Source organism: Myodes glareolus, chromosome X, assembly GCF_982192425.1.
Source record: "Myodes glareolus chromosome X, mMyoGla1.1, whole genome shotgun sequence".
Classification (NCBI taxonomy): Eukaryota; Metazoa; Chordata; class Mammalia; order Rodentia; family Cricetidae; genus Myodes; species Myodes glareolus.
Window position 1 is genome coordinate 83,485,061 of NC_142053.1, and position 25,292 is coordinate 83,510,352.

General features: G+C 48.6%; 2 protein-coding genes and 1 pseudogene across 5 annotated transcripts in view; 1 reads left to right on the forward strand and 2 right to left on the reverse strand.

The window, feature by feature from the left end:
* Window positions 1-409: 409 nt before the first annotated feature.
* Window positions 410-6,952, forward strand: LOC146889133 (glyceraldehyde-3-phosphate dehydrogenase pseudogene; annotated as a pseudogene). Its single transcript, XR_015000483.2, has 3 exons — window positions 410-466; window positions 2,762-2,869; window positions 5,600-6,952. The product of XR_015000483.2 is annotated as a glyceraldehyde-3-phosphate dehydrogenase pseudogene (transcript).
* Window positions 6,953-12,744: 5,792 nt separating this feature from the next.
* Gdpd2 (glycerophosphodiester phosphodiesterase domain containing 2) lies at window positions 12,745-21,764 on the reverse strand. Its single transcript, XM_087902645.1, is given in 17 exon segments — window positions 12,745-13,406; window positions 13,496-13,521; window positions 13,751-13,833; window positions 13,957-13,971; window positions 13,973-14,102; window positions 14,668-14,819; window positions 15,026-15,247; window positions 17,196-17,346; window positions 17,461-17,543; window positions 17,664-17,809; window positions 17,962-18,055; window positions 18,230-18,328; window positions 18,582-18,641; window positions 18,839-18,932; window positions 19,233-19,336; window positions 19,579-19,692; window positions 21,427-21,764. Coding segments are annotated over 16 exon segments (1,617 nt in total). The 5' UTR covers window positions 19,684-19,692; window positions 21,427-21,764; the 3' UTR covers window positions 12,745-13,353.
* Window positions 21,765-23,704: 1,940 nt separating this feature from the next.
* Window positions 23,705-25,292, reverse strand: part of Kif4a (kinesin family member 4A) — a 107,076-nt gene continuing 105,488 nt past the window's right edge. For all 3 annotated transcript variants that reach the window (XM_087903098.1, XM_087903099.1, XM_087903097.1), the window contains 2 exons: window positions 24,816-24,938; window positions 23,705-24,573 (listed from right to left, as the gene is read on the reverse strand). In XM_087903098.1, coding sequence (XP_087759224.1) covers window positions 24,379-24,573; window positions 24,816-24,938 — 318 coding nt within the window. In that variant the 3' untranslated portion in view covers window positions 23,705-24,378. The remainder of the gene's footprint in view (window positions 24,574-24,815; window positions 24,939-25,292) is intronic.

The window sequence follows — 25,292 nt, forward strand, 5'->3', positions numbered from 1 at the left end:
GAGAGAGAGAGAGAGAGAGAGAGTCTAGACTGTCAGAGAAAGCATGCTTAGGGTTTGGACTGCTATTCAGAGAAGGGGGAAAGGGCAAAGTTAGGCTTTTGAGTTAGAACTGAGGGAAGTGGGCAGTAAAGGCCTGCGAGTAATTGCTCCGGGGGAGGTGCTTTTGGGGGCAGACACACATTATCTCATTCCTATCTTCTTAGTGCGTCTTCAGGTGACTGACTCATCTTTCCTGAGGGATGGTCCTCTGACAGGCCCAGCTAAAGGAACTCTTTAGAGAAGGAACAATAGTATGAACTGCTCTAATCTTTGGGACAGATCAGAATGTCATTATCTCTCCACCCAGTGACTGAGGTATGACTCAAAGTCCATTCTTTTGACCTGGAGGAAGTAGTTTTCCTTTAGTGGGCCTCAACAAAGTCAGCTACCTTCCCTTTTCATATGGTGTTTTAAATATCATGGACGGGTAAGTGTGTTGCTTCCCTCCCTAAGGTTACCATGGAAAGAAGGGGTGGGGTCCAAAGGTGATTAAGAGGAAGGGATCCATTCTCAATGACCTCTAAGTCCACCAATGACTATCTAGCTACTTAACATTCCTCTTCAAGAGTTGAGACCCTAAAATAGTTTAGAAGACGAATGTCAAGTCCGCTTGGCTACTTGTGGTTGAGGTGGGTTGCAGAGGGCTAAGGATTTCTACACTTGACTTTCAGGCCTTGGAGGAGTCGTGACCCACATCCAGAAGCTAGTCCCTAGAGAAACAAACCCAATAGACTACGGTGTGTGTGTGTGTGTGTGTGTGTGTGTGTGTGTGTGTGTGTGTGTTCCCAGAGTCCAGAAGAGGCATCAGATCCCTGGAGCTGGAGTTACCGAGGGCGGAGAGCTGTTGAGACAGTGCTGGCAGCCGAACTCGGGTCTTGTGTAAGCCTTACCTACCAAGCCAGCTCTCCAGAACACCCACTGCTGCAAGCAAATACATCCATAATGAAACTGAAATTAAAATTTCATGGTCATATAATTCTTTCTACAACCAGCCACATGACCTTAGCTGGTATGTATAGTTCTTTTTCTCTACTACGCATTCTGAACTTCCTCCATGCTCAGCGAGTACCTTAGCAGGTCTTGGTTCTTCATCTGGAACAATGAGTCTCACCCTCATTCTTGAAGGGGCTGAGCCATTTCCTATCGCGTCTGGATTGGGTTGTTGTAGTTTCTCTAATTGACCTTAATCGCAGGGCACTAATGCTATAATGGATCAGGTACACTTTTCCTGATCTACACGAGGCCACTAGATCTGTGATTGTGTGGATTAAGTAAAACCCCGGCTCCTACTGTAACTCTTTTCTTAGCCTGTTGACTCAAGAACACAAGGACCCCGAAGTGGCCGGGGAGATTTCTTAGCTTTGAGTTCAACAGTGTCTGTTGTTTATCCTGGTAGAAGCCTACAGAACATGAGGTCTCAGGAAAAGAAATAAAAAAATGTACTAGTGGGACACTCGGGATGATAGTCACTTGTATCATTCCCATTTCCATCCTTTGATTCCCGAACCCACGAATCCTGACCGAGGAAGAACTACATCATATACTGGATGCTAATTCTGTATGTATGTATACATACAGCCTTTGGAGAACCCTACCAAACCCTCCAGGCCATTGTCATGTAAGAGACACTGTAACTACAGTTGCTTTAGAACGGTGGAGGAAACAGTGTAAGGCAGTGAATTCTATGAACATAAGCCCACCAGCACACTCATTTCACTGAAGTGAGATACGATACAGATGTCGCATTTGTGTCTGAGCACTCCACGGACACGTATTCTCTGTGCCAGTTGCTTCTATGTCAGCTGCCATTGACTGACTGCACAAAGAAACCTCTCTAAGGAGGTATGAGAACTGTGCTAAATATAAGAGTAGAGGAGTGAAAATTTGGATGGCAGGATGATACTATGTTCGTTTAGCAAAATAAGTACAGTAGGTTCGCCCTTGAAGCCTATATCCTCCCCATCTGATTTACAGTACCAGGCGTGAGTTTCTACCTGTGGCGTAGGACTTAAATCCAATAGTAAAGTTGTTGGTTACTCCAGTGACATCCGTGGCACTATTTCCACCCACAGGTTTATCTTGTTACACCACTCATTATTGTAGTTCATAGGGGTCACAGTTTGGTAAGACCATTGAAGACTTTTCTTCCCTAGTAGCCTCCATAGTAATTTCTAGTACTCTGAAAGCTGTCCAATCGGGAGAAAGCTTCCTAGTCAGTACTAATTTGATTTCTCCATGCCATGTGACCAAAGTATATGGTGTCTTCAGCAATAGGGTTTTAATATCAAGTTCTGGTAGGCAACCAACAGCACTGGCAATATCTTATATTGTTTGGAAAAATCTCTGGAACACCACTGGCCAACAACTAAAGAGGATATATCATGCTTTGGGCTTATTATCTGGCAACCTAAGGCTTCTGGGGGAAGATTTATCCTCTGTGTAGGGTAACTCCAATTGAACTGTTTTGTGTGCATGTGCGTGTACGGGTGTGTGTGGGTGTGTGTCTGTGTGTAACTCATAAAATAATAGGTTTCCACAGGGCTTTTACAAACATCCTTCATGTTAGTTATCCCCCTGCCTGTGGACGGTATTTTGACAGAAAAATTATGATGTGCAGTTAAGGCAAATCCATAACCATAACAAGTGTTTATTCCAGTAAGAACAACACACTGCCTTTTCATCACAATGGAAATGACCCAATGTAATCAATATATGCTACCAGGTCACTGACTGGCCACACCAGGGACTGGTGTCACACCGGAGGTTCAGTATCGGTCCTTACTACTGGAAAATTTGTCACCATGCAACAGCCACAGCCAGGTCATCCTCGGTGAGTGAAGGAACATATTGTTGAGTCCATGCATATCCTCCATCCCTTCCACCATGGCCACTTTTCCATGAGCCCATTGGACAGTGATAAAGATAGCTGGGAAGAGAGACTGACTATCATCCACACAACAAGTCATCTCTCTATTTGATTACTGGGGCTCTCCTCTGATGAGGTCACATCTGGTGAGTGTTAACAAGAGACACAAATACCTTCACCTCCTTTGCTCGCATGGAGCGGTCCATCTGTATACCTCCCCCTCAACTGTCTTTCCCACTAATTTTCTAATCACACTTCTTCCAAGTCCCTGACCATCTAGCCAAACCACTGGCTTCATCCCATGAATCGGTATAGATTGATCCATGAGGACATTTTCCCATCCAAATAAATTGTACAACAATGTTCACCACCTAAAGTCCCCCCTCTGTGATGACTTCTCTTCACCACTGTCCTTTGGGGATGTAACCCAAAGGGACTGTACCCTGCAGCTATTTACTTTTAGGTAGTGCCTACATAGCAGGCGAAAGTACCTGTAAACCAGACCTTAGTATTTTCTTCTTTGATTGATACCACAGGGGCCATAGGGGCTTTGCATAAAGCACATCACATGAGGCCATAGGTGCACTGCATAGAAAGAATTGCAGTAGGAGGAGGAGCCACAGGTATTTGGGTCACTTACAAGTAAGTTACTCGTGCCTTCAGGCCTAGCTTGGGTCTGATTGCCTATACACCACTTTCATCAATAGCAGGTTGCTACTGTGTACACACAACTATATAACTTGGATCAAATAACATCAAGCTCAGCTTGAACATCACAGGTCACATAGAAACATGGTGGCCCATTGTCCAGTATTTGCTCTCCACTAAGAGCCTGTAGCAGGCTGGGATTTGTCTCTCAAAGAGAGAATAGTTGTCCGCAGATGAAGGCAGGGCCCTGCTCCAAAACCCTAAAGACTTCTACTGAGATTTACCTATGAGGTCCTGCCAAAGGCAGCCAACATCCCCATCTGCCACTGATACCTTAAGTACTATTGGGTCTGCACGATCATATGGCCCAAGTGGTAGAGCAGCTTGCATAGCAGCCTGGACTTATTGAAGGAACTTCCTATCTTCTGACTCTATCACTCCACACAAACTAGCAGCTTTTTGAGTCAATTTGTTTATGGGCCAGAGTTACACGCCCAAATGAGGAATGCGTGATCTAAAAAAATTCAAAGGCCCAGGAAGCATTGTGCTTCTTACTTAGTAGTAGAAGAAGCTAGGTGTGATTGGAAGGATATCTTTGGCGTCCCCCCACCACTGGAGTCTTAGCACTTTTCTTAAGGGAGAGTATCCTTGAATTTTGATTGAGTTTATTTTCCAATATCTCGTGCTTTACCAACAATTCCTCATTAGGTTCAATTAGCACAGTGTCATCAATAAAATGGACCAGTGTTGATACCTTGTCAAAGAGATATATGATGATGATCTCTGTGAATTAAGTTATGGCACAGGGCTGAAGAGTTAATATACTCTTAGGGTAGTGAGGTAAACTAGAAAGACAGAGAAAATTAAGGGGGCAGGAGCAGTAGATCTCATCACCTTGAGATCTACTTTGCTCTTCCTGCTGATGGAGAATCAAGAAATGTCAACAAAACTGACAAAGCCAAAATTATCTGCAAAGAGATTGTGGTGGGTATTTTATTTATTTGTTTGTTTGTGGGTTTTTTTGAGACAGGTTTCTCTGTGTAGCTTTAGAGCCTGTCCTGGAATTTGCTCTGTAGACCAGGCTGGCCTCGAACTCACAGAGATCCTCCTGCCAATGTCTCCTGAGAGTGCTGGAATTAAAGGTGTGTACCACCACCTTCCAGCTGGGTGTCATTTTTGTTTGTTTGTTTGTTTGTTTTTGTTTTTTAAGACACCCCAAATAAGGATGCTAAAAACAATGAGGGGACTGGAGAGATGATCTAATGGTTATGCACTTGTTCTTCCAGAGGACCATAAGTTCAGTTCATGGTGACTCACAATTGCCTGTAACTCCAGTCCAATGAGATCTGATGCTCTTTTCTGGTCTCTGTGGGTACCCATATTCTGTGGGTATACATATGGTGAAAATAACAAACGAAAGAGAACAGGACAAAAATACTTTTAAAATGACAGGCTTGCTGGTGGTGGCACACGCCTTTAATGCGAGCACTTGGGAGACAGAGGCAGGTGGGTCTCTATGAGTTTGAGGCCAGCCTGGTCTACAAGAGCTAGTTACTGGACAGGCTCTAAAGCTACAGAAAAACCCTGTCTTGAAAACCAAAAAAGAAATGTCAGGCTGAAGAGATGCTCAGTGGTTAAGAGCACTTGATGCTCTTTTTATTTTCAAGACAAGGTTTCTCTGTAGCTTTGGAGTCTGTCCTGGAACTAGCTCTTGTAGACCAGGTTGGCCTCAAACTCGTAGAGACCCACCTGCCTCTGTCTCCCAAGTGCTTGGATTAAAGACATGTGCCACCACAGCCCGGCTGTACTTGCTGCTCTTTGCAGAGGACCCAGGTTCAATTCTCAGCACCCCCACAGGGACTCAGGTTAGTCTGTGACTCCGTTTCCAGAAGATCCAGTGCCTTTTCTGACCTCTGCAGGTTCCTGCACCCACAAGGTACACATACATATGTGCAGGCAAAACATTCATACACATAGAATAAAGTAAGTAATATTGTTAAAATGTTGAAAATGACAAATGAGGCTCTCTGCTCCTCCCTGTTCTAGAGACAGCCTCGTTCCAGAGACACAATGGTGAAGGTCGGAGTGAACAGATTTGGCCGTATTGGACGCCTGGTTACCAGGGATGCCTTCACTTCTGGCAAAGTGGACGTAGTTGCCATCAATGACCCCTTCATCGACCTCAACTACATGGTCTGCATGTTCCAGTATGACTCCACCCATGGCAAGTTCAAAGGCACAGTTAAGGCTGAGAATGGGAAGCTTGTCATCAACCGGAAGGCCATCACCATCTTCCAGGAGCGAGATCCCGCCAACATCAAATGGGGTGATGCCGGTGCCGAGTATGTTGTGGAGTCGACCAGTGTCTTCACCACCATGGAGAAGGTTGGGGCTCACTTGAAGGGTGGGGCCAAAAGGGTCATCATCTCCGCCCCTTCTGCGGATGCTCCCATGTTTGTGATGGGTGTGAACCATGACAAGTATAACAATTCCCTCAAGATTGTCAACAATGCTTCCTGCACCACCAACTGCTTAGCCCCCTTGGCCAAGGTCATCCATGACAACTTTGGCATCGTGGAAGGACTCATGACCACAGTCCATGCCATCACGGCCACCCAGAAGACTGTGGATGGCCCCTCTGGGAAGCTGTGGTGAGACGGCTGTGGCGCTGCCCAGAACATCATCCCTGCATCCACTGGCGCTGCCAAGGCTGCGGGCAAAGTCATCCCAGAGTTGAACGGGAAGCTCACGGGCATGGTCTTCCGTGTTCCTACCCCCAGCGTGTCCATCGTGGATCTGACATGCCGCCTGGAAAAAGCTGCCAAGTATGACGACATCAAGAAAGTGGTGAAGCAGGCATCCAAGGGCCCACTAAAGGGCATCCTGGGCTACACTGAGGACCAGGTTGTCTCCTGCGACTTTAACAGTGACTCCCACTCTTCCACCTTCGTTGCTGGGGTTGGCATTGCTCTCAATGACAACTTTGTAAAGCTCATTTCCTGGTACGACAATGAGTTCGGCTACAGCAACAGAGTGGTGGACCTCATGGCCTACATGGCCTCCAAGGAGTAAGAGCCCGCCCTGGACCACCCACCCCAGCAAGGCCACAGCAAGAGAGAGGCCCTCGGCTGCTGAGCAGTCCCTGTCCTAACTCAACCCTTGACACTGAGCTCTCCCTCACAGTTTCCATCCCAGACCCCCAGATAACAGGAGGGGCTTGGGGAGCCCTACCCTCTTGAATACCATCAATAAAGTTCACTGCATCCCCTCTTAAAAAAAAAGAAAGAAAATGACAAATGAACTATGCTTACTTAAGACCATAGTTATAGCTTTGAAGCCTTGAGTTTTTGCCATAGTAGCCGCTCACTTCTTCTCTCTAAAACAAAACAAAGCATGTCACAAAAATCACCTTACAATTTCATTTACAAAAATAAATTATTTAAAATAAGTAAACTGACTAATATATTCTTAACTTTCAAAAAATTACGTTTCTTGATGGGCAGAGTATTTTGCCTCCTTATATGGCTGTGTTGGGTGTGCAGTACCTGTGGAGGCCAGAAGTGCGTGCTCTAACTGCCACTATAGACCGTTGTGAGCTATCATGTGTGTGCTAAGAATCTAATCCAGGTCCTCTAAAAGAGCAACCAATATTCTTAATCACTGAACCATCTCTTCATTTTTTTTTAGCTTTACTTAAAATTTTGAGCTTTGCTTCACCTTTAAACCTGTTGTAGAGTAAATCCTTTGAACAACGTAACTTAGAAAATCACAAGATCATACATGCACAATCACTGTAAAGACATCTGTGGTGGTTTGAATAGGAATGGCCCTGTTAGGCTCATTTATTTGAATATTTGGTCATTAGGGAGTGGCAATATTTGAGAGGGATTAGGAGGTATAGCTTTGTTGGTGTAGGTGTGGCCTTGTTGGAGGGAGTGTGTCACTGCGGGTGGGCTTTGGGGTTTCAAGGACCCAAGTCAGGTCTGATGGTTGTATTTCTTCCTGCTGTGTGTAAAGTCCAACACAGGACTCTCAGCTCCTTGGCTAGCACCATGTTTGCCTATGTGCTGCCAGGCTCCCTACCATGATGACAATGGACTAAATCTCTGGAACTGCAAGCAAGCCCCAATTAGATGTGTTCTTTTATAAGAGTTGCCCATGGTCATGGTGTCTCTTCACAGTAATAGAACAATGTCAGAAGCTGGTACCAGGGAGCAGGATATTACTGTGACATGCCTGACCATGTTGCTTGTTGGTAGAAAGTGAATGTTAGAATTCTGTATTAGAAAAACAGTTGAATATTTTAAGTGAAGCTTAATGGGCCATATTAGTAAGAGCACACCTTTAACCCCAGCGCTCTGGAGGCAAAGACAGATGGATCTCTGTGAGTTCGAGGCTAGCCTGGTCTACAAGAGCTAGTTCCAGAACACACTCCAAAGCTACAGAGAAACCCGTCTCAAAAAATTGAGAGAGAGAGAGAGAGAGAGAGAGAGAGAGAGAGAGAGAGGCAGAGATAAGGGGGAGAGAGAGAGGAGAGGAAGAATGAGAGAGAGAGAGAGAGAGAGAGAGAGAGAGAGAGAGAGAGAGAGAGAGAAGTGTGCTGCAGTCAACAAACCTGCAAAGAGATCTGAGGAGCACTTGACATCAGCCATGGAGACACAGAGTTTGGAGTTTGCCCAGCTGGATTTCAGTCTTGCTCTGGTCCAGTATTTCCTCACTGTGTTCCCTTTCCCCCATTTTGGAATGGTAACGTATATTCTGTGTCATTGTATTCTAGAAGTATGTGATCTGCTTTTGGGTTCTGATTTTACAGGGGGTTACAGTTAAGAGATTGCCTTGAGTCTCAGAAGGGACTTTGGACTTTTAAACCGTGTTGAAACTGTGATAAATCTATAGGGATTCTTGAAATTGGACTGACTGCATTTTTTTCACAGTATGGTATGGCTTTTTTTCACAGTATGGTATGGCTACAATCCTATGGGAGGAGTTGAATGTGGTGGTTTGAATAAGAATAGTCTCCATAGGCTCATATATTTGAATGCTTAGTCACCAGCGGGTGGTACTATTTGAAAAGATTAGGAGGTGTGGTCCTGTTGGAGGAAGTGTGTCACTGCGGATGGGCTTTAAGGTTTCAGAAGGCCATGCCAAGCCCAGAGTCACTCTTGTCCTGCTTCCTGTGGATCCAGATGTATAGCTCTCAGCACCTTCTCCATCCAGTCCCATGCCTGCCTGCCCCCGTCACCATACTTTCCTCCACAGTGACAATGGACTAGCCCTCCGAAACTCTAAGCAAGCCTGAGTTAAATCCTTTCCCTTTATAAGAGTTGCCAAGGCCGTGCTGTCTCAACACAGCAATAGAACACTGACAAAGACGTTTACTCTTAATGTTTTTTTTTTTTTTAAATCAGTTTTGCCCCACGTGAGTACCTGATGCCCATATAATTTAGAAGAAGACCTTGGATGCTCCAGAACGGGATTGGTGTGATCCACCATGTCCATTCTGGGCACCAGACCTGGGTCTTCTGCAAGAACAACAAGTATTCTTAGCCACTGAGTCATCTCTCCAGTCCCTCAAATGTGTGCATGTGTGTGTGTGTGTGTGTGTGTGTGTGTGTGTGTGTGAGAGAGAGAGAGAGAGAGAGAGAGAGAGAGAGAGAGAGAGAGTGTGTGCTCGCATGTGCGTGCCTTTAGATCAGAGGCCAACTTTTGGGAATTGGTTCTCTCCTACTACATGTGTTCCAGGGATTGAACTCGGGTTGTCAGACTTGACAGAAACTGCCTTTACTCCCTTGAGCTATCTTGCCAGTCTCTCTTAAAAGGGTGTATGTGTGTGTGGGTGGGGGGGGGTATTTATGTGTATATTTGTGTATTTATGCAAAAATATGCTGCATATGTGAGGCTGACCTCAGAGATCAGAAGAGGGTGTCAGATACCCTAGAGCTGGAGTTACAGGGGGTTGTAAGTCACCCAGTATGGGTGCTAGGAACAAAACTTGGGTCCTCTGGTTAAGTGCTTCTGAACCGTCTCTCCAGTCCCATCCTTTGCGGCATTTTTAATGAATCTGTGTAAACTCCATCTAGATTCGGTGTGTTTCTCCCTACTCCACAGGCACCCTGACACTTGGAACAGACTGGCTTGACAAGCCTGGGAGGAGGTCAGTAACACTGTGATGCTGATGCTTTGACACTTAACCAGGAAATCTGCCAACTGCTTAGGCTTCTGCTCGAGGCCCCAGGGAGACAGGCGCCCCCTACTGGCCTGACGCAGCCCCTAAACACAGGCAGGCGGCTGTGGTTGCTAGGCGACCTGGCAGCCTGAGCTCAGACTCAGAGATTGAACAGTTGGGGGATTTGTGAGCACAGAGACCATTTCTCTCTCCTTCCACCGCCTCTCCAGCGCCCTCAGCAAATAAACTGGGATGGGGCGGCACTGTTCAGCGCTGTCTCATAATCTGAGCTCATTCTTGAAAATAGAGCTTTCGCAGGTGACCTCAGTCCTGGTGGAGAGACAATCTCTCTTGGCCCACACATGGTTTCATCTAGGGGCCAGATGAGCAGGTTGCTGAAAGCAGGGATTTCCGGTTTGTAAAGGGTGGAGGACGAAGATTGATGTTCTTAACCAACGGGAATTGTAGAAAATTGCGAGTGGGTGGGAATAATTTTGGTGATTAGGCCAGCGAAAAGTATCAAGATTTGCCCACCATTCTCAACGTGTGCCTCAGGAAACTCCTACTTTAGCCCATTAAAATAAAGACTCCACGGGAATGACAAAATATAAAGGATTATTCAGACCTCAGCGGAACACGTTCTCTCTCTCTCTCTCTCTCTCTCTCTCTCTCTCTCTCTCTCTCTCTCTCTCTTTTTAAAGTAGGTTTCCTTGCGGAGACATGTAGGAAAGCTGTGCAGACCCCTTTGAGAGGGAGAGAAATACGAAGAATTGTCGGGTGGTAGACCCCAGAACTTAAGGCTTCTTGGCTCTGTGCCATCTTTACCAGGATCATGCTGAAGCCCCCTATTTTCATGAGGCTCTGGGGACCAGAAATTCAGTTTTCCCTTCTAGTAAGCTAATATTTTGTCTGACCTAGGAGAAGGCCCATGCAGGCCAAGGCCCTGCTACAATAACTTCTCCTTTGAGGGACTCTCCTCTGCCCTCTCAGAGAGTACAACAGAAGCTTCCTTGTGGTAGAGCCCCCGATTCGTAGCAAGCATGGGGAGAGCTGTATCCAGGAGTGTGCCTGTAGGCTACCCCTTGAGTGATACTAGGCTGAAAAACCTGGCAGCCAGAGAGCGTTTGTCTCAGTCAGTACCTCTATCCACTGGAGCTCCTCAAAGCTCCTTACTCCCCATGTTTCCAAACTGAACTGGGTCGGGGCTGTGCCTTCACTCTATTAATAGCCCCTAACCCAGCCTGCTAGCCCCAAACCCAGATGCCAGGAGCTGTGAGTCAGCAGCTAAAAATAACGAGCAATTGCACTCAAAACCCAATGAACAGCTCCCCCTGGCCTTCGGCCCTCAAATTTTGGTCAGTCTTAGTCTCTAGTCCTGGGCCTCAAAGAGGTTCAGTGCCTACAGCTGTCTGGTCCTCCCAGCAAGAAGAGTTTGCAGAGGTTTACTCAGAACTCAGTATGCGAAGCTAAGATCTGGGAGCACGGTCTGAGTTGGTGCTGTCCCTCCGGGAATCTGGACGCTGAGGTTAGAGGGCTACAGCCGAGAGCTGGGGAGTTGGGAGGTTAGAGCTGCGAGGCTGGAGGTTGATGGTATGGAGTCAGGAGTGAAGAGAAAGGAGGGAAGGGGAGGGGAGGGGAGGGGAGGGGAGGGGAGGAGAGGGAAGGAAAGAAGCTGCAGGGCAGCGAGCCTGGCCAAAAGACAAGAGCAGAGAAAAAAGTGTGAGTTGGGAAGCAAGTACACATGCCCAAGGGTGACAACATGCCGTACCTGACAACCTGTCAGGCTGGGGGACTCCAAGAGCTGAGCTCGGTAGTCGGCTAGACTGAGGAGCGGGACTGGGAGGAAGAGAAGGAAAGGGAGTGTAGTTTGAAAGGCAGTATGATCTGCTGAGTTTAAGGCACCATGGACCTTCCCACGGGTCTGCCCTGCTGTCCCAATGCCACGCCTGCTTGGGTCAGGTGTACCGGCGTGGAGGACTATGAGAGCTGGGAAGCGGGGAAAGAGTGAGAGAGAGAGAGAGAGAGAGAGAGAGAGAGAGAGAGAGGGAGGGAGGGAGGGAGGGAGGGAGGGAGGGAGGGAGGGAGGGAGGGGAGGGAGGGGAGGGAGGGAGGAAAGGAGGGAGGGAGGGAAGGAGGGAGGGAGGGAGGGAGGGATAGAAGACAGAGACAGAGAGAGGAATCGCAAATTCAAACTCGCCTCCCTCCACTGAAGGCAGTAAGTGCCCAGAGGCATACTGGGAATTGTAGTTCCCATGGCTGCCGGTAACCAAGGGGTGGGGGAATGGGGGGACGTACTGGGGTGAGGTCTTGGCCTGAGATGTTAGTACTGCTCCAGGTCCTGATCTGACAGGAGAGGATGAATCGAGGATCTGTTCCTGTCCAGACCAAAACCTTAATTTGACTAGCCTTTGAGTGGAGGTGCGAACCACGACAAATGACAGTGTAATGGAGGATTGCAGGGTCAGCCTGACAGAGCCCTTCTTGTCCTAGTTTTTGTCTTTGCCTTCCAATCCCCTTTTATCTGCCTCACCATCGCCAGGTCAGCTCGGCACTGGCCGCCTCAGCTTCTAGCCTTACAAGCAGCAACATTTTGAGGCATTTGCTCCTCAAGGGGAAGGTTATCTAGAACCAGACCCTGTGCGCATCTCAGAGACTGGGGGAGGGAGGGGGGCGGGGAGGTGGAAATCAGTCCTTGCCCTCAGAGTCTGAAGTCAAGGGCACAAGTCCCCGAACACGCAAGGAAAACTGGTGACATTCATCAAGTATGGCATTGTGGCAAGGGATCCAGCCCTCTCGGGGGCGAATGACCACAAGGTGGAGCTACAACGTAACCCTGCTCAAAGCTCCTGGGCCACCCTGACAGAGGCCACAGTGGCTACTCTTCAGGCTTCTGGGGAGGCGGGAGGTGTTAGCCCCCCACCAGTCTCCCCATGATGATGACCTCTCAATGTCATTTTACATTCAGTTCCAGATGGAATGCACATCCGTCCAGCCCCAGCACTGAAATGATTAAACTGTGACCGAATGACAATTAAAAATTCATTGAATAACAGATTAACAGGCAAGATACAGGGACCAGTCACGGCTCACAACCAAAAGCACCGTAGGCACAGAATTGCATTGCTAAATGAGCTTTTCTGCTCCCAACCTGTGGGCAGGAAAGACGCTAAATTGTGAGGGTGAGGAGAGAAAGGGCCTGGAGTGGGGACTGTCTTCATCATCTGTAAGTTCTCCGGGAAAGGCCATTTTGCCAAATTTCCTTCAGTCATCATTCTGAGCTATCCCACCCTGACACACCCTGCGTCTTCTCCCCAAGCACATGTGCGCACAGGCCCAAGACATTATCCTGGCAATCTCTCTCACTTGTTTTAATTTCATTTTGGGAGTAACTTCCTGCCACTGCCCTTTCCAGCTAATTCATGTCAAAATATCAAAGGCAGCAAATTCCATGGCAGCTTGAGACATGCCCACCATCAGGACAGAGGGCCCTCTTAGTTTGAAAACTTCTGCTATGAATGCTCCCCTCCTCCAAACATTTTATTCCGGGATGTTCCACTTGAGCTCCTTCCCTTCCTTCCCTTTGGCCGGTGCACATAGCCTGGTCTGTAGCTGATGGGGGGTACGGGTTCCGCATTCACTCCGAGATGACATTGTTGATCCTGGTCAGCAGCACTGTTGCTTCTAAGCCTAGGGCAGCGGAGAAGAGGTGACTCATGTAGGGGGTGAAGCCAAGGCGAATGAGGAGGAGGCAATGAGAAGCAAAGGGGCATTCTTACCTGTTCTCTTTCTTCCAGCACATCCCCTAGAGAGAGAAAGTTTTTCTATTGTGATTTCCACTGACTTGTAGCAGAACTCAGGGGTTCTCCAAACTGCTTTGCCCAGGGTCAAGACAATTTATTGGTATAAGGAAAGCTAAAAATCAACCGGACTGGACCAGATCCCAATCCTGGGCAGCACGTGAGTCAGAATTAGCCTTATTACCTGGGGCCCAGGGAAGCAGTGACCCAGGAGACCAAAACAAAAACGCTCACCCTCGGAGGACGAAGATACACAAAAGCAGCAGAATGGAGGCACAGTCGGTGATGATCCATACCATTAAGTAGATCTGAGGGGGCTAGGGGAATAGAAGAGGCCCATCAGTGGTCAGAGTCCCCAGGAGTGGCATATGGGGGTAAATAAGGTTTAAGGAAGACAAGAGATGGGAGGTGAGGAATAGTGACAATGCTAGAGCCCTTACAATAAGCCAGAGGGGGGTGGCGCATCTGTTGTAGCAGCTGGCAGTCATTGGTGGTGACTGAATCTACCCCTGCACACCAGAGCAAGGAGAAGAGCCAGGGCTTGTTCACTACGAACAGGTTCACTGAGACATTAATCTGGTGGGAGTGCCCTGTGGAAGTGGGGAAAAGAATGAGGAAGCATCCAGAATTTGCCCAGCTCATGACTGAGACTCTGCCCTGGATCCATCTTCTTTTATATGGATCTCTGGGATGTGGAATTAATACTAACGCCTTTCTCATGTCCAAAGTCTTATCCAGTTTAGACCCTGTCTATCTCTCCAGCTTTCTCTTCCCCTTTCTTGCTCTTTATTCTCTCCTTGCTTCTTCTGGGTTTCCCATGGTTAGCTCATCCCACTTTTCAGTGCATCCTAACATGGCTTCCCTGCTTCCTTACCCCCAACCCCAATCACTACTGTACCATGTTTTATTACTGTCACTACCCGACAAAAATGTGATTTTCTTGTCTCTATATTTTGGTATTTCCAAATTCCATGAAATCCAGGACCTTTCTTGTCTTCTTCACGTTATCTCTTTATGTCTACAATAAATGCTACATGATATAAAGCAAGCATCCAATAGGTATCTATTGTGGGAATGAATGGATGGATGGATGAGTAGCTACCCCTGGCATCGGTTCTTTGGGATTCCCTTTATTCCTCTCCTCTGGCACTCACTTGATATCCAGCACTGGCAGGTCTTGATAGGGGAGGTTGAGAAACTGGGGCTGCTCAGTCCTGTTGCCCTGCTGCTGTCCGTATATCTGGCGCATCCTGGGAGCCCGCTGTTGCACAGAAGCACGGTCTTCATCCGGGAGCCAAAGGACCTGTGGTTCAGGGGAGATGAGTGTGCAGTCAAGGAAGTCCCAGGGATTCCAGGGACAGGTGCAGAGACCTTTGGCCACAGAATGTGGTATGTGACCTGGGGTAGGAGGGTGAGGGCAGGAGGCAGCCTCAGAATCATCATGGCTTAAGGAAGGTAGGTGGGAAGAGGGGGCGAAAGGGGGACTTTGGGAGCACTGGACAACATCACCATGGCTTGGGGCACGCTTGCATTCAACACAGCCTCCAACGTCTGATTCACAAACGTGTCATAGTATGTGTGGTTGATTGGGGGTCGGCGCAGGTCAAACATGATGGAGAGGTTGAGGGCTGCTGCTTCCTTCAGCAGCCCTTCCAGTGCTGGCACTGTCTGATTCTCAGCCTCCTTCCGATCAGAGCTCGACAGCGCTTTCGCCCCCCAGAAGGGTTGCCTCTATAAGAGAAGGAACTTATTTCAACATCAGAAAAGCCTCTAGGTTTTCTCCTGATACTTGCCATTATTTGTTCGTTCATTCATTCATTTTGAGACAGGCTTCCACTATGCAGTCCTGGCGGCCTGGAATTTGCTATGCAGCTATGTAAAGCATGCTGGCTTTGAATTCACAGTGAGCTGCCTCTACCTCCCAAGTTCGGGATTAAAGATGTGAGCTACCTCATCCAGCTAGGTCCCCTCAATCTTACTAAGTGTGCTGCCCGGCTTCTACCCACCTGTGAGCCAAGGTCTCTTTCTCCAAACTGTTGCTTTCTCCCATCTAATCTTACCCTATGGCCTCAACCTCCTACCCCTCCAGGCTTCTAACTTCTTTTCCCCCTGCTACATCATCTCTTGAGTCTCATAGAGACCTCTGTGATCTTGAGCCTTTGCTTTCTCCCCGGTCCTCTGGTTCCTTTCTTGTTGCATGAGTTTCTTTGCACAGTGCTCTCAAGAGACTCCTTTCCGCCTTTCGTACACCCTCTGAACTCTGATTCAGTTTTCTAACTGTCTGCCTCCTCCACCTTTAGGACAGGGGGCTGCACACTGTCTCAGGCAGATGACATTTCCTGTTTTCATTCACTGTGTCTTGACGAACCTTTTACTTGCTCTTGATTGGCCTTTTCTCCCATTCCTCCTAGGGGTTGTTCCAAGCCTCTGCCATCCTGCCCTCCTTCCCTTACTATCAACTAAAGACCTCAAGTGCTGACATAGGTAAACCTAGGTAGCACTGAGTATCTGCTCTGTGCAGAGTGTTTTGTGTGTATGAACTGACAATCTGAGAGCCCTAGAAAGGAAGTACTACAATTATTATTCCTGTTATACAAATGAGGAAACTGAGGCACAGATTGGCTAGGGATCATTGGCCAGAGTCGCTATAGCTAGTGAGTGCTAAAGCCAAAGTTCAAATATAGACATTCTAGCTGGGCAGTGGTGGTACAAGCCTTTAATTCCAGCACTTGGGAGGCAGAGGTAGGCGGATCATTGTGAGTTCGAGGCCAGTCTGGTCTACAAGAGCTAGTTCCAGGACAGGCTCCAAAGCTACAGAGAAACTCTGTCTCGAAAAACAAAAACAAAATCAAACAAAACAAAACAAAACAAAAAACAAATATAGACATTCTTGGTTCTTAATTACTCTGGTATGCCATCAGATATAGACTTAAATTTATAAAAGAAAAAGAAAACTGTATGTTGTGATCTTACTCTTTCTGAAAAAAAAATGCGTTCATACATATTATCAGTGAATATTTTAAATGGTTGGATTATGGGAGAGATTCCAATTCATAAATTATTTTTCTGTGTTTTTTTGTTACAATGAACAAATATTACTTTTGCCATCAGGAAAAGAGGTACTGTGAAATTCAAGTATCCTTTTAAATATTTGCCACTGCCTAGAGGATTAAAGTCAACTCTTCAATGGTTCAACCTTCAAAATTCTTTAAGCTCAAGCCCCTACCTCCCACCACTCCATGAATCGAATTGGTCAGTTCCACCGAGCTACTTTTTGTTCTCTAGAAACCTGCTTGTGTTTCCGGCCATTCCCCATGCCCTTACCTCAAACTAGCAACTCCATGTCCCAAGCAAGGGTTTGGAGCGGATGTCAGCTTAAGTGCTTGTCTAGCCAAGGCTCTGAGGCCCAGCCAAGGCTCTGAGGCCCATCCTAGCACTGCGAAACTAGTTTCCCATTCTGGCTTTGCGAAACAGTGGACCTCACTCCCGTCTGCCCGGGAGAAGTATTTTTATTGCTCTATTTCCGACTCTGATTCCCTCTCCTTCTTAGCACGTGGGAGCGACATGAGGGCAGAGACCGTTCTTACTGACCAGCACAGGGTGCAGCGAGTACATACTGCTATGATGAACTCTGCCCTGAGTGCCACGGAGCTGGTGACCTCTTACCCGGCGCCCTCACCTCTAGGAACCAGGCTCCAGCATTGAGTCTCTGCAGTTCAGCCCAGGAGAAATCGCTGCTGTGGGCTGAGACTCGCTCTGGAAACACAGAGGCTACATCAGTAGTCCTGCCCAGTCGCTCATCGTGCATGAGAAAGGGGACTCCATCAGAGCTGAGGGCACAAGGGATAGTGTCAGGTGTCCAAACTCTGGAGCTGCCATCTTTTCCTGAGTGCTCCACAGTGTCCCTCAGCCCACCAACCCCCCTGGGCCCCACCCTTCATCACCTGACCATCACGTCTGTCTCAAACACAGTAGCTCCACATTCGGCTGTCTTCCGTAGGGACATCAGGGTGTTCTCGGGGGCCAGCTGGGAAAGGGAGTCAGGAGGATGTAGTAGGGAAGAGTAGGGGTCTGGAAATCCACAGGCCAAGTTGCTGAAGCCTAGTAGATTCTCCTTTACTTGCCCAGACTTCTTCCTGTCACTCACCATGGGGGCCCCTCGGTGTCCCACCAGACCAGGCTTGGGGGGTAAGTCTCCGAGTTTCATGATGCAGGGGGAGGAAATGAATATGGGGGCCAGGTAGATGACCAGAGTGATTCCAAAAAATAGGAACAGGAGTAGAACTTTGGGGCCTGTAGAAAGTGGAGGACAGGCTTTGGGGAAAGGCAGCAAATGAGTTGGAGCCCTAGGGACAGAGGGCAGACGCTCAGGCACAAGAAACCGAGTGAGCAGTGGGGAGAGACACTGGTGTCCAGTGAGGGTGTGTACGGACTGAAGTTGGCACCTCTTGGTTGGATACGGTAGAAGGTATCTGCCACAGGCCAGGCCAGGAAGGTGATTCCAGCAACTGCTCCAATGTGAAGGAATGGGGCTGTGGCCTGTGGATAACAGCTGGTAAGGAAGGCTCACCCTCCTATTGCCTCCCCGCCTCCCTCTTAGGGATGAACTTTTGGAGTTCAGAGAGACCTGCAGTCTCATGGGATCAGGGGCAATGGTATGTTCCAGGCCGTGGGCCAAGGCTCCCGTCTAGACAGTGGAGATCAGCTACTCACCTGTAGTGACAGCCGTAGACTATGCCACTCCTGTCGCCATTGGATATCCAGTCCCACCAGGCCAGTGGCCACCAGAAGTATAATGAGGAGCAATAGCACCTGGCGCAAAGGAAGAACGAATGGGCCTTCACTGTCAGCCTCGGCTCAGGGTTAAGTGTGCTACCTCCTTATACCGCTGACACGGTTCTTCCCCTTCCTGAACACATCCCCTCTGCTTTCACTCAGTAAATACGTGCTGGGTTTCAGGTCCTGGCCGGGACCCCAGGGATCGAAAAGGGACAGCCTCAAGCAAATAGTCATCCATCGGTGTTGGACCCGGCATCCCTTCTCCCTCACTGCTACTTCATTGTACCTTGTGGAGACTGTGAAGATGCAGAGGCTGTCCACAGAGCTGCAGGAGCAGGCCCAGGAGCTGAGGACAGAGGGTAGAGGCACTTAGGATGGACCGGGAGAAGGCAAGTTCACTGAGTGGGGATTTGCAGGCTGGCATCTCCTTCCCACCCCAGAATTATCGCCATCCCTTCAGTGGCTAGGATGAGAACAAGACAATAGACCTGAGCAGGAACGAAGGGCTTATATGGGAATTAGGTCATATATCCCTGGACCAACCAATAGCAGGGATGCATATGTGACCAGTAGAGAGACGACCAGCACGACTACCAGGGACCAGTCCATCCAGTGTCCCCAGTGGCGGAACAGGAATCTGTAGGAGGGTAAAGGAAGGTGTTCAAGGAGAGGAGGCCACCTGAAGGGGGTTGGGAGTTGAGGTGGCTAGATCCAGGAAAATAACTAGAGCAAAGGGGAAATGCTTCATAGGGCCAAGGTCTCCAGGGATGGGATGTCGGGGGTGGGGGGTGGGGGGAATCTTTTCTAAAAAGATTGGGAATGCGGGGATTCTGGGGCTATGTAGAGCTGGGCATGACTGATAACGGGGGCGGAGGGGGGTGAGCATGGGCTAGGAAGGCTGATATACGGAGGAAGGGGTAGGTGGAACGTGACACACTCATTGAAGTTGTGCAGATCATTGAGAAGGATGAGCCCGATGTAGAGCCAGCCCAGGGACAGGAGGAAGGTGAGGAAGAGCAGGCCAAACCAGATGCAGTCGCACTGCAGAGGGGCAGGAGAGAAGTTCTCAGCTGATCCCCAGTTCATGCTCAGAGGACCCCAGGACAGCAGCTCTGTCCTGCACTGAGTCACTCTTCCTGTATTTGAGGGGGATTTTCTTTCTGGGGAGAGAAAACTCCTTCCTCCCAACTGCCTGTGAATACAATCAGTCTCCATATTCCCTCCAAGCAGCACTTTCTCCAACTCGAGGCCCCCCCCGCCCCCCCCCCCCAACCCCACTCCACCTTGCTGGTCTTCATTCTCTGTCTAGGCCGTTTCCTCCAGTGACAGCTATATAGGCAGTGGAGGCTGTGAGCCCAGATGGAGCAGCAGCCAGGAGACTCAGCCATGGTGAAGGCCTGGGGGAAGGGACATGACCGTCAGGAAACTCTGACAGAGGACAGATCTCAGCCTCTGCTCCCTCCTGGGCTGCTACTCAGCATGAGGGTTTGCTGTCACATGGAAGACCCAGAACTCTGGATTCGATGAGGTGACTGGTCCAAGCCTGGAAAAGAGGGACTGTTTCTGGAGTCTTTCATTTCCCTTGATTTTTGATACCTGGGAAGTCAGTGGTCCAGCCTTTTTGCAGGCATAATGTGTACCCTGTCTCTCCAGCTCCTTTCTATTTAATGACATCCAGGTCTGGGGTTGGAGTCCTTGCCCAGAGTAACTTAGGAGAATTGCCCCAGGGTGGGGCAAATTCAGTTCAGCAAGTTAAGGCAGACCTGACCGAGCTTGAAGCAGCCAGTCCATTGCTGCCTTCCACTCCAGGAAGCAGGAGTAACCTGAAGCAGAGGTTCCCACTCTGACCCTGGGCTAAGAGAGAGGCAGAGCAAGCTGACTAGTTGCTATGGATACAGAGATTGTACAAACCACAAAGCCCGGACTGAAAGATTCCCTGTGTCCACTTCCCAGGGTTGGGGGCACTGCTAATAAGAAGACTGGAGGGGAGCTGGTTGCCTGGATTCCTTCCTCCTAGGCTTCTAAAGGAGCCCCTTTCCCGCCTGCACAGTCCAGAAAATCCAGTCCCCTCACTCTAGGCTCGTCCTTTCCTGCCCAGGCATCATGAACAGTCACCCTCCACCCCAAATAGAAATCCAGCTCTCACCTTCCCCCTCCCAGGGGCCCCACCCTCTGAACTATCCTTAATGAAAGTACAACACACACACACACAGGGCAAAGGTGCATTTGTGAGTGCCTGCATGTGCGTGTACGTGTGTATAGGGGTGGTGGTGGTGGCGGCAGGGGAGTTGTCTTGGAGCAGGGTAGGCCTGTGCCTTGTGGTTCTGAATACGGCTGAGACCAAGCTGATCCACAAACTGGGCTGGGCATATGACTGTGATTCTACATGAGAGGCTGGACGGTTTGTAGCAGGTGAGAATTCTCCCACTGAACCACCAATGTAAGCAGGGTGTGATTGTGTGTGATATTTGTCAACATATGTACGTGTATGTGCACTACTGGCTGCCAGTAAATGGGTTTCAAACTGACTGAAAATTCTCTCTCTCTCTCTCTCTCTCTCTCTCTCTCTCTCTCCCTCCCTCCCTCCCTCCCTCCCCCCCCTCATCTAACTGTCCTGTACAAAAGGACAGGGCCCCTTGTTAACTCATGAGTCTTATAGGGGTCCACAGTGGGAGGGCTCCAGCAAGGAGGAAAGGTGTGTGTGTCTGTTCTTGAAACTGCCCCCCCTTATTCCAAGTTCCCCCTGGAAAAGGAGGGTTCTGTCTAGGGAGTGGTGAGGTGGGGTCTGGGGAAAGAGGAAACCTTTACCTGTGGGTCTCTTCCCAGACTGTAGTCAACCCAAAGGGAGGCCCTCCATCTCCGAACTGGGCTACACCAGCCTGTTCTGAGCACTATTACACACCCCTTGTCTCCTCTAGGGTTGTTCCCCTTGCACCCCAGACTTCCAGAGTCCTCCCTCCCTCCAGAGCTGCCTGGAAGATGGAATCAGGATCTGGCCAGTCTGAAAGACCCAGAGCAGAGAATTTGATAGGGGTGTTGTCTAATCCCCTGGACTCCATCCCTGCGGGGTTGAGCGGGTCCCCACTCCCCAGCTCCCACCGGTTGCCCCCAGCCTTCCCCAGCCCTCACACCTTTTACTCAGGGAGCGCGCAGCTCTGCTTCCCAGCTCCTCTCCGAGGTGTCTGCCTCCTCCCTTTTGCAGTCCTTGGCTCAGCCTCACTGATCAAACAGGTGTCACTGTTGCCACCTACAGGAAGAAGTGTGGGTCCTCTCGGAATGTTCGCAGAGGCTCTACGGCCCGAGCCCAGCTATGGTGGGAAGCCGGGCGGGCGCCAGGGAGCTGGGAAAGGAGGTCGGCTTCTTTACTCGCAGGAGCTGGCGATCAGGGGGCTTGGTGTGAGGAATTCCTTTGTGCAGCCTTCCCCATCCCTCTGTCCCTCCTCCTGTTCCCCTCCCAGTCACTGCCAGAGGGCTTTGTCCTGGTTCTGGGAGGCAAGGGCTGAGGGCATAGGCGGGAGGGAAGATGGGGGAGGTGACCACACAATTTTGCAACTTGGCAGTGAGGAGAAGGGGCCCTGCCAGTCCTCTGGAAACTCTAGAGCAGATGAGAAAGTCTCACCTCAAGCTTCCTGGAAGTACAACTTCCAATCATTAGCTTCCCTTTCCTCTTGGGCTCTTTGCACTTCTGCAAGGTTCATCTATGAGATGCTCTTGAAGTGACTTTATGAACTCTGGGCAGCAAGTTGCCCGATTTCTGGACTAGGGGTCCCTGTGGCCCCCATGCTGAACATGAGATCCTCATTCAGGATATCGGCCTTGCTGCCTTGTTTACCTGAACACTGAATCATTTCAAGAATCGCTTCAGGAGTGTAGAGTGTATTGTGGTACCACGCTTTTGGAAGATGAACATGCACAAAAGAATCACTCCAGCATCAACAGGAGGTGGACTAGCAAGTTGTGGTAAATTGAGTATAAAGCACAGGGTTGCCTGTGAGCTTTGAAGGGCTAAGACAGCTCTTGCATTGTGGCTGATGCAGTGACTTGGGGGTCTGTGCATTAGCACTGTTGGGGTGTTGTTACAGATAAACCGGCTTCCCCTCCCCCTCCCCACAGTCAATTTCAACGAGGGAAACTGGCTCTCTTCTGCCAGGAGCTGGTCCCCTCCCTCTCAGCTTTCCCATTGTATCCAGAGGCTCTAGTTGGCAATGACAGAGATTCCCTAATTCTCTCAGAATTAAAATGCAAAGAGAAACAAGGCTGCTTGCTGGCAGGAAGCCAGGGAGGGCCAGCGGGTCACCTAGTTCTCCACCGGGAGTCATTCTTGGCAGGTTGTTTTTCAATTTCGTTTCTTTGCTTGGGTTGTGTTGGATTCTAGAATTTTGTCTTTCTTACATGTGGTGACAGTTTGTGAGCTCTTTAGGAACAGAGGGGGTGGGGGAACAGACCAGGATTCAATATACATTGCTATGAGTCTCAAGGCTGGCAAACTCTCCAAAGGCTTCAAATCTAGCCTGTATGTGGCCCTGCAAGGCTGCCCCCTCTATCTTTTAATTGGAGATGGTGGTAAAAAGTAAGTCTTGTTCCTCCTCTCTCTTTTCAAGGGGAAACAAGGGGCCAGTGGTAGTTTTGTTCTGTAACTGAAAAGCAGCGTGGTGCTACACCTATTGAGCAGACTGCAGGGCATAAGGGTCATATAGTAAGTATATTGAGTTCTCTTCTTCACGAACGTTGGAACTCTACATAACTACTTCCCTGTACCTCGGTACTATCAGTGTGCTAGATGTTCAGCATTCCCCGAAAGGCCCGAGTTCAAGATTTGTTCTCTGGCCTGTGGTGTCATTTGGGATGCTGTGGACACTTTAAGAGGTAGCTTCTTGTGGAATGTTTTTAGTATACTTGAGGGTATGCTCTTGAAGGGATGTTGGGATCCAGATCCTTCCACTGGTTTTTCTATCCTGGCCATGAGGTAAGCAGCTCTGCACCATCACATGCCTCTGTCATGATCTGATATGGGCTACTAACCATGGTCTAGAACCTCCAAACCCGTGAGCTAAAATAAACCCATCTTCTCCATGAACTCGTTATCCCAGGCATTTGCTATAGTATGGTGAAGCCCACAGCCTATTTTCTTATATGTAAAGTACAGGCCCCTATCAACCTCGAGCATTTTTTTTGTGAGAAGCAAATACAATCATGGCAGGAATGTGGTGGCACGCCACTCCTACTTCCTAGAGCAGCACAGCAGAGAAAGGCAGTGTCATGCTCTGCGCCGGGCTCTGGGAAAGGGTAGGAAGCTGGGGCAGGGTGTAGCTCTGTGGTAGAATGTTTGTCTGACATGTCCAAAGCCCCGTGTCAATTCCTATCCCTGTAAAGAAAACAGAACACCAAACAAACAAACACTAGGCAGACTTCCTAGGAAAAGGAAATAAGCAGATTTATGGGGAAATTGTAATAGATCTCCTTAACAGTTTTCCCATGGGGCTGAGGAAAAAGTGTTGGAATTTTATTTCTTCCTCTAACAAAAAAGGATCTTCTTTAAAAGCTAAGGTTTATTTATTTTCTTAACATTTAAAAATGTTTCATTCACATACAATATGACAGACAGTTGAAGTTCCTGTTAAAATCCAGAGTTGGAATGGAACAGTCCCCCCCCACACTCCTGAGGTGCGGTGGCGGAGTTGAGTCAGGTCTCCATCCTGCATGAGGCTCCTCCATTAAGATGACATGACCATGAGAGAGGAACATCTTGGCCTCTGCTGCATGAGGAGACAACTCAATTGCCTGCAAAGAAAGAGCTAGATTGTGCTGGGGACGGGTGTCCTATGAGTCAGTCATCAGGAAGGTCAGTTAGTTCTCTATAACAGATGGCTCAGCACCTTCTGGAGAAGAAAAGTAGTTGTTTGGAGTAGACAGAAAAGGTCAACATTCAGCAAAGGTCCTCTTCCTTCAGTGACACTTTTTTTTTTTCCTTTTCTCAATAGCAAAATCTAAAAGCTACAGAAGTCTTTAGCACTCTTCCCCTCTGAGCTGCACCTTGAGAGTGTGTCCAGGACAGACAGAAGAGAGAGACCATGACCATAACCTCAGTGGGACTCTTCCTGTATAGGAGAACAGCCAGAGAAGAAGCTGGTATTGCTGGCTAGAGCTCGCTTCTTCTTCTTGCTTGTGACCTTATTTTCTTGTGATTCTGAAGGTCTCAGTTCTGGGTGGTCAGAGGAAGGAACAAAAGCAGGCCTTCCCAGCAGCACCTGATCTGCATCATATATCTCTTTTAGAATCTAGGAAAGACAGAGATAGAAATGAATAGATGGGCCCAGCTGAGCCACTACAAAGGTTCTATACAACCCAAGTAATATGAAGCATCCTCTACAAATGCTCTCTATTAGATAACACACTCCAGCCAGCGCCCAGCAATTTGATTATATCTTTCTCCACAACTATCTCCCATGGGCTTTTATCATAGCTAATGCAGAGAGGGGTGCAAACACAGTTTTTTCATGTTTTGAATTTAGCCACCCACCTTGCTACTGGGAGTTGTACAGACAGGGTTGAAGAAGCTTAATCCTGAGGTCACCTCTGTAGGGTCTTCCAGTTTAAAGGAACTTTCAGAATCCTGGGTTAGCTCAGTAGCATCTAAGTTATCCTGAAATCAAGCAGACAGGCTTATTATAATTTAGCTCCCTGAGTTACAAAATAGCCTGTTCCTCGTCAGCCAGGGAAGAAGTCCCAGCTCTGAGGACCTGATCAGCCCATTACTCAAAGCAAACCTAAGGGAGCTACTGTTCAGAGAAGCCATGGGGCTTAACATGTTCTGTCCCCTAAGGAATGAGTTTGTGCTTAAGAGGTGAACTCCCTACACAGAGAAACCCTGCCTCAAAAAACCAAAAAAGGAAAATAAAAACAAAAGAAAATATCTTCAACTTAAGGCAAATTTTAGGCTGGGTAGTGATGGCGCACGACTGTAATCCTAGCACTTGGGAAGCAGAAGCTGGTGGAT